Source organism: Anneissia japonica, unplaced genomic scaffold, assembly GCF_011630105.1.
Source record: "Anneissia japonica isolate Jap-2015-1 unplaced genomic scaffold, ASM1163010v1 scaffold287869_len1821871_cov162, whole genome shotgun sequence".
NCBI lineage: Eukaryota > Metazoa > Echinodermata > Crinoidea > Comatulida > Comatulidae > Anneissia > Anneissia japonica.
In genome coordinates, this window is record NW_022741034.1 from 1,769,019 (window position 1) to 1,777,951 (window position 8,933).

Consider the following 8,933-nt stretch of genomic DNA (forward strand, 5'->3'; position numbering starts at 1 on the left):
GCTTCCCGGTTTTTCCATTAAATTCTAAATTTCAGTGCATATTATGTTAAGCGCTACTCACTTATCCATTCTAAAACTGTTGTACCCCCTCCTCCTATTAGAAAAATTCTGGATATGCCCTCATCAAACTGTACAATAATTCCTCACAAGGACTATCCAGCAAAGACACTCATCTACAAAGAGACATCTACAAAGACGTCCTTTAGAAAAATTGTAACATGCTAACCATAACATCCACAACGATTGCCTCCTCGACTCCCATTATATTCAACAATATACATCACCACCTTTCCCCACTCATTCAACACCGTGCGGAGCACGGGTATATGCTAGTCTATATAAAATTGAAGCTCTAATAGGTCAATATTTCATTGCTCTTCCCGCTGCTCCATTGTTTCGTTATTGTTTTACATTTATAGTCCACTGTAACAGCGGTCATTCGATTCTATAATAAGCTCCTAATGAATTCACAGCTATTTGTAGAAATGAATAGCGCGTTGCGCGTAAATACGGATTTATCTTAAAATCTGCATCAGACGTTTAACTAATTCCTCGAGATTAGGTCCTTGTTGCTTAATTATATATAATAATCATCAAAGGTAATTCTCTGCAGGTTTCTGTTTAGACCTAACATGAATCTGTGCACGTAAAGAGCCTCTGATCAGCTTCAAGATTGTCCTAAACATGTTGTTTGCCGGCACGTTGTCTTTCTTCACAAGTGTCGTTGGCGGACTTCCGAGTACTGCACCATTAAAGTGTGCTAAAGCGCTTGACGCATTTACAGATAAATAATTCATCAAGCAAAATATGCGTATACTATACATAAGGAAGGGAATTGTGCGTTGGTAATTTTACTAGACCTACATGGGTAACGTGGCCCATTTAGAAGTTTTTATAGGTAAATGTGCCAATGGTAAATGTGCCATATTAATAGGTTGATTTTACTAGTGGTTTTGGTTAATAGCATCATGAGGTAGGCTAATGGACCTTTCCGCTAAGCCCCGCCCCTTGGATATTGTTGCTAAGGTCCCACAAAACACGTGCGTTTTTGGGACAACATAGTTGTTGTTGTTAGTTGTTAAGTTTGATTGACAGAAAGGTTCATTCCGCCTCAGTCGCGGTGGCTCTTTTTTTAGTCATAGTTCCCCCACTATCAATACGAATAGAAACCAATATATCCCATACCGCTGTACATTGTATATAGTTAATAGGGTAAAAACGAAATTGATTGATATTTATTGCAAAATGTTGGCCTACGTATGCTTCTGTTATATCCAGAAGCATACGTAAATAAAAAAAATAAAAAACAGTAACAGTCCAATAACCTTTAATAAAATTGTACGAAATTACTTACAATTTTACTTGAAAATAATGATAAAACTAAATATGTTCTTTCCCTAAACCATATATAGGCCTATACCTATTTTAGGAAATACACCAAATTAATTATTTTTATTGTTTAATCGATTTAATGTGGTAACACCAATCAGTGTTACCTTAATCCTCCAAATTAAAGAAAATGACAAAAAATATTAAACAGCAAACATCATAAAACACTGAAAAAAAGGTCTACATTGCTACCAAAACCGGATTATGGCAAAGTTAAAACTGCAGATGATTTTTCAGGATTTGTTTCAAATGAAATTATTATTTTGATGATTTCTGAGGCTAAAAGAGGAAGATGTAAGCTTACCTTTTTCGCTTTAATAGGGAAAGAATAATGAGAAAATTGTTACCGGTAGATCTGTATGTACAGAGCCATATTTTTTGCTCATTTTTTTCTTGCGCTTGTTGTTCTACGAAAGTTACAGTTATCAGCTGTCTAGCATTCTTTATTTTTGAATCGGATTAACAATTATGAAAAAAGGAAAAAAAAAAAAACATCAAGAAGATGCAAGAGACCCGAATTGAACATTCTACAGAACTATGAAAAGTTCGGAGTTTAACCCACGTGGTATAGTTATAAGCATTTTTAAACGTAAATCTGAGTTAACTCTTTCGAATACGGTAGTTTTGCTAATTATTGATTAGCATTCGTCAATCAATTAGACGGCACTTAAGAGTACAACAGCAGAGTGTTTCACCAATAGCTCTTATGACTGTACCTATCATTAAGTGTACGATTAATTCATCTCGTCAATCGTAGGCTTCAAACAGTTAAACTGTCACTAATTACACGAATATCAAAAAGTTTTTGATTTAGAATAACTTGTTTTTCACTATGTACACTTTTTTTAACAGTGGTCCTACTTTACTTTTACTCTTGAACCAGCTTTTTTACTTCATTGTTTTGTGTCTGTACAAACTTTTATCATTTTGTTTCAATTAAATTTTATTAATTGACCTCCCCCTCCCATTCACATTTTAATCGAGCCCAATGTAAAATTGATTTTATACAGAATCATATTTCCAATTTTATCACCAATTATAACATGGAGAATAGGTAGGGAATTTAACATTCTGCGTATCTATTCTTCTGTCGGATCAGTAGTGAAGGATGTGGCATGGGCCTACATTCGCTAGAGAAGCGATAGTAATTTCGTGGTCGGTATATTGTCGAAAAAAGTATTTTTTCTGTTGTAGAAGGTGGTAATGAAAGTCCGGCTTATTTGGCAAAAAAAAAACATGGCCCTCTAAAATTCCAGAACCTCTCTCTGGACATGAGCGGCCAAACGATCAATGATAGAGATCCCATGTTGTCTTAGGTAGCCCTAGACGAACTTGCGTACGGCGGAGTGATGAAACGCAAAAGAGCAGAGAACTACCCCTATTGAAGCAGGATATGAGCCACCATCCCCGACCGTATGAGAAGTGAGGAAAGATCGTCTCATGGAATTGGTCAGTCAGAGAGTGAGTGGGCTTCGAGTAATGAGAGCAAACCAATAAGAGCTGCTTGCCAAATTTGACGCAAAGATATCGCTGTAGAGCCAATATTGAAAATGTGTTGAATCGCTGTCTGATTCCGCCTAGTGTGAAAAGAGTAGCCAACGACATTGCATCGGCGAGAATTTTTATCTCCAGCCGATATGCATGGCCGAAAGTGTGCATTTGCTGGCGATACCACTTTAGAAGCTGCAAGCCGCCGTGTGTTTTAGCAGCAAGGACTCTGGCACTTGACATAACAATAGAGGACACCATTTTACCATGTTTTCTGTTCAACTATTGCCAATTTTGCACCTTCTCTGGTGCAACAAGGCCTATGGTACCCGATGGAATGCCAATAAATCGAAGGAAAAGCAAAAAATCAACAACATTTGATTTTGTTCAGTGATTCAGTGTTATAATATTTGCAGACACATGCAGACAACCCCCCCCCCCAAAAAAACAAAAAAACAAAGAAAAGAACTAGTATTTACATTATCTTTCTTTTGTTGTAATTTATGATATCTGCTATGTGTACTTTACATGTTTTAAGAGAAATAAATGAAATGCCTGTAGAGGACTTAACATCTTTAAGAGATCTTTATAAATCATTTATTTTGTTTATAAATACAAATTCAATGAGACAGGATGTGTTCGCTGACAATGTTGATGACTATAAGTCATACTATAATCGAAAACCTATGGTCAATATTTAAAGAAATATTTGGTTATGTTAAGAAAATGCAACAAAAATGGATGCTTTTCACGGTTAGGTCTTCTAAGGAATGTTTGGTGAAATTGGGGGAGGATCACCTGCATTAACTTGCACTGTTATAAATGCAGTTATCCCTCTAGATTCTCAGAGGTTTGCATTTGATATCAAAACTGAATAAAACAAAGGCATATTTATTTTGGAAAAAAATCACGAGGCTTTTAATCCATCTCAATCATCAAATATTTGAAAAACAGCAGTAATAAAACTACTTTTCCATTTTAGCTAAGGCCTTAAAATGCATTTTGAACCAGTGTATTATTAGGCCTATCATTCGGACACGATGCAATCAATCATTTTAAACGAATGAAGTGATTTCTGATTTCGGATAGAAAGGACCACAGTATGCGTAGATGAAGTGTATTCAAGAAAGACGGACAGCAGTTGAAGGGAGGGGGATGCAAACGAGATACAGAATAACAACCTACATATGAGGCATACTATGTATTACTTTTTTAGATATGAGTAGTATAAGTAGCTTCTGTGTAATTCAATTAGGGCACTGAAGGCTATGATCGATTCATAGCGTGTTGTTGTTCTGGTAATTTCCCCGTTGAGATACAGCGTGAAATGTTACTGAACATTATCACAAGTCAAGCGGAAAGAGAAACTGCACATCCAGGCTCCACCTGTCAGAGTTCGCTGTCTGCACGATTTACTATGCGATGCGTTCGCTACTGGGTTCTGTTTGGCAAACTGTTCGTTGAGAACGAACCACATGCCCACTAGTCAGCTTGTCTACATTAGCATCTATTAGATTAATTCATGCTCATATTTTGTTTGAGAATGTCTACCTTCATCTCTACAAGTATTAGTAGACTATCGATTATATTATTCGTATTTCAAATACAAACACTTTCTGTGGTCAGTAACATTGAGGATTCATAATAATTCTTTTTCTCTATAAATTAATAAACCATCTGGTAGTTTGATCTGGGCATGTTAGTCGAAGGTCAATGCCTTTAATTTCTGTATTATATTTATTACGAAATAATAAATAAAAAATACGTGTAGGCCTAATTTTATTAACTAATTTAAAAAAAATGTTTTGCAGTCATCCATGTAAATCGAGTGTAACCATTGATTGTGGCATCAGAGAAACTGTTTCCTACAACATCATATCTGCTTCCTAATCATATTCATTTGCCATATAAGATGAATATTCAATTAAAGTAATTTGTATATTATTTAAATGAAAACCTTCATCAAAAATAGTATCTACAGAGAGGCAATCACTGGTGATGCCTTACTCAACAGGGTATCTGCAGTTTTCGTACATTATCGGATCAACTACATGATCATAGTTAAACTATGATCATATTTCCCATTTACGACCATTGCTGGTCTACTTCGGTGATACGCATATTAATTTAATAAACATGTAAGCGATAATTGATCTCCTTACCAACTGTATTGATCGAATCACTGATCGTAATTTGCCATTATGCTATAAGCCCATTGTTTCTACGGTTCGATTAATATTAATGTACAGTAGTTTAATTATTATTGAACTTTTGAATAGTCATAGTTTTACATAAATAATAGATGATAATTTTATATAGGCAATGTTTATATGATAAATCTGATTGACATTTATCGTGTCTACGAAGTATTTATTTAGAACTTAACTTCCAACTAAATTTTGCTAACCTCTGTGCAACGTTGGTTTTACCTTTGTGTTAACCTAACCGAACATTGTTGTTAGGTTATGAAATAAGTTACGTTACTTTTGTGTTGACGTTTATTGATAGTTTTGTGTTAATACTTGCTACACCAAAACAGGAAAAATGTAGAACTTATTTAAACCATACACTTGAATGTAAGTTGTGTAGTTGTATAGACTGAGAAGCGTCCTGGTCGCGGCCCTGGTTAACGCTCCACCACCACCGCCGCCGCCGTACCAAACACGACTGTGCTAGAAACTGTTTCCAGCTCTGGCTGAACAACGTATCTATCAAGTGTGTGGACATTAGATAAGAAGAATTAGACTTCAGCTCACAAATTCTTTGTAATACGGTACCAAATACATACATACGCCTATGATTCGAAACACTCATCAGACGATTGATGTGAGAGTCACAGGACGAAAGCTATTAGATTTACGTGGACAGGTTGTAGAGTGATGATAATTGATGGATACTAACAACATGGAATGATACTGAGATCAAAGTGATTTCTGAAATATTAAAGGAAAATTTAGTGAAAGCCGCCAAGCACTTTTCATCAATTTTGCAATTCCAGGCATTCTTCGGTAGTAGCATCGTCTGTGCGCTGGAGCGTGGAGACCCTTTGGTTCCCGGTTCAATTCCATCCGCTGCTCTCCTTGTCTTGAGGATAAGACGCTTAAGCCGCTGGCCCCATGTGTAATATTGTTCAGCTTTCTGAATTTCATTATTCATGATTCTTTTAGTGTTTTATAATGTTTTTACATTGATATTTTAACGTTGATATTACAGTATGTAAAATAGTTTCATGCTTTTTTTCAGTGGAAGAATAATTTCTATTTTACTTCAAAAATAAAGTTTGATTTGATGTGCACTTTGAAGAAAGTAGTACACTCTTTGGGGCAAAGTAGGGGATTTTCCTCTAGTGTACTGACGAATTCACCACTAATGTACCCCAATTTAAACAAGTTTTCGGACTTTGTGTGATGACCAAAAGAAATACTCCTATATCTATCCTACTCGTTATCATCGTCTTCCCATTAAATAATAATGCACTAGGTAAACTAATATTATTCAGAAAGTTAATTGAAGATGTTTGTATGTTATCGTTTACACATTGGCTAATATTGGTTTATATTTGTCTCTTTCAGGGGATATCTTTATCATTGTGTATAGTATCGATAATAAAAATACGTTCCAAGAAGCGATACGTCTAAAAGACCAAATCATCGAAACCAAAGTATTTAATGGTGGTGCCAAGAGTGTTCCAATGGTAGTGGCAGCGAATAAGTGTGATAAAGATAGCGGTAGGGTTGTTAGTTCAGAGGAGGCTGCAAAATGCTTTGAGGCAAACAACAAACGATGTTCTTTTGTTGAAACATCAGCAAAAAAGTCGGTAAACATTGACACGTTATTTAGATTACTATTTGAAAATGCCAAACTGCCAAGCGAAATGAGCCCATCTTTGCATCGGAAGATGAGCGCCAGCAATACACCCACTCTCAAGCCTAAGGATAATCACCGACTAACTTTTCGGAGAAGGCTAAGCGAGGCCTGTGGAATTGTTTCACCCAATGCTCGGCGACCGAGTGTGCGCAGCGACCTTTTACAGATGCGTCTTAAGTTAAGCCAAAGAAGTCTTGTCAATGACGATGGTGAATCTTCGATTTCAACAGGACGAAAAATCAAAAGAGTTGTTTGTTGCATCCAGTAAACTCAAAACATTCCCTGTGGAAATGTTACATTAAAAGGAAGTTGGTATCTAATCGTTTCACGCTGCTCATAACATGTACATAAGTAAATTCAGTATTTGAAAACTTGTAATAAAAACAAACAGTAGACCGAATACGCTATTATATGTGTGAAATAACCGTGAATCGATAAATCGGAAACAATTTACAAAACCCTTCGAAAATAAAGTTGAAGTATTACCTAAATTGGTTTGGTTAACGACTCGTTTTCGAGTTCAAGATAAGAAGCAATCTGCCAAGTTGTAGCTATAGATTGAGCTACTTTCACACGCACGGAGTTCATCTATCTGTACTTTCATCGGCCTAATTCCCATTTATACGTTTAAATAGTATTTACAAAAGACTGATACCACTGAATAGTGTGGGTTAAAATTACATTAAATGGAAAACGGAAAGAAATATTATTGCTTATGAAAAGAAAACAAATTTATTTTTAATTTAATTTTTGCGAGATGATAAAGATTGTGAAAGAACGCATACAGTGATTTTCAAAGTTTATGGAATACAAGCACAACATTGTTGATGAAACTGTCTGGAGTATAGTAAACCAAAAGTATGGTGAAACAAGGCCTGAAAAAACCCTTTCAAACACGGAGGCAATGGAAGAAACATAATGACAATGCTGCATGGAATCCAGAGGTGAACTCTGGGAGGCAAAAACTCTGTCACAAAGTTTGAATTTACCTGCCAAGGTTTTTGATGTTGTAAACCTACTGAGCAGTTTACTAATTTTGCATCTGAATTGAAAAAATGTACGGAACGCCGGCATGACATTGCTCTATAATTGTTTTTTATAGAGTTCTTGTTAATGTCAATTAAGCTTTACTTATGGCCTCTCATAATGTTTATGCTGGATGGGATGACTTTTAATTGTCTGTTGCTCATTTTTTCTTCAAGTGGATTGTTAATTTATTTTCATTGCACTTTCTGTAGTTCCCGTTAATAACTTTTAGCCGGTTTTCATATCTTTAAATATGTTTAATATGTTTAATGTTAGCTCGGGAGGCACCCATATAATGTGTTGAGCTGGCAGCTCATGCCTTTTTAGTAACTAACCGCTTTTATTGTTATTGTATATTTTTATAACTGTGTTATATAAATTAATAATTTTCAAAATATCAAATCAAATTTGACATAGTCACGTTAGTAAATTTCAAATCAAATCAAGTCAAATTCGACATAATCGTATTCATGAATTCACCGCGTATAGCCAGCATCTACTAAGCGCGGGAAAAGGAGGTGGGGGGGGGGTCTTGCCATGGGTCCAGAGGCCTCGAAGCTTGGGTGTTTAAATATAACGTAGTGGTATATCTTGCTGGTTAAAATAACTAAAATAATGATCATACAAAGGCAAGAGGTTGCCAGAGAGGGCGGGGTGCCGGAACCTGTTAAGCCTCTGGTCATATCATAATACTACAAGCCTAATACACCAATGGACCTTACCGTTTAGCCCCGATCGGCCCCTTGATTATTGTTGCTAAGGTCCCACAAAACGACAATGTTAACCTAGTTCAGACTGCCAGTCTGAACTAGGTGGCTTATCTCAAGCCGGGTGTTCCTATAGTAACTAGGCCTGGCGTGCCACCGTGTTTAAAGCCTGGTTCCCACGAGAGCCCTAGTATCCGGATCGGGAGCTATCCGTTAGCGCTAACCGTTAGCACCTGCGTGAGAACGCCCGATCGGTTAGCGCTAACCGTTAGCAGTATCCGGATACCGCTAACGGTTAGCAAGCGCTATCGGTTAGCAAGTTGAGCGTGTTTCTATCATCAACCAATCACACGTACGCGTTTACAATTTCCAGTTTCTTATTGGCAATGATTCGGTCATCATATTTTTGGTATCCGGATCGGGATTTTCTCGGATGGACGCACGGCAGCTAACGGT

The 8,933-nt window shown here is 36.5% G+C and overlaps 1 protein-coding gene across 1 annotated transcript in view; it reads left to right on the top strand.

Annotated features, from left to right (window-relative positions):
* LOC117118541 (dexamethasone-induced Ras-related protein 1-like) overlaps positions 1–8,342 on the top strand; it is a 24,516-nt gene extending 16,174 nt beyond the window's left edge. The window contains exon 2 of the mRNA XM_033263160.1: positions 6,450–8,342. Coding sequence (XP_033119051.1) covers positions 6,450–7,012 — 563 coding nt within the window. The 3' untranslated portion in view covers positions 7,013–8,342. The remainder of the gene's footprint in view (positions 1–6,449) is intronic.
* The last annotated feature ends 591 nt before the right edge of the window (positions 8,343–8,933 follow it).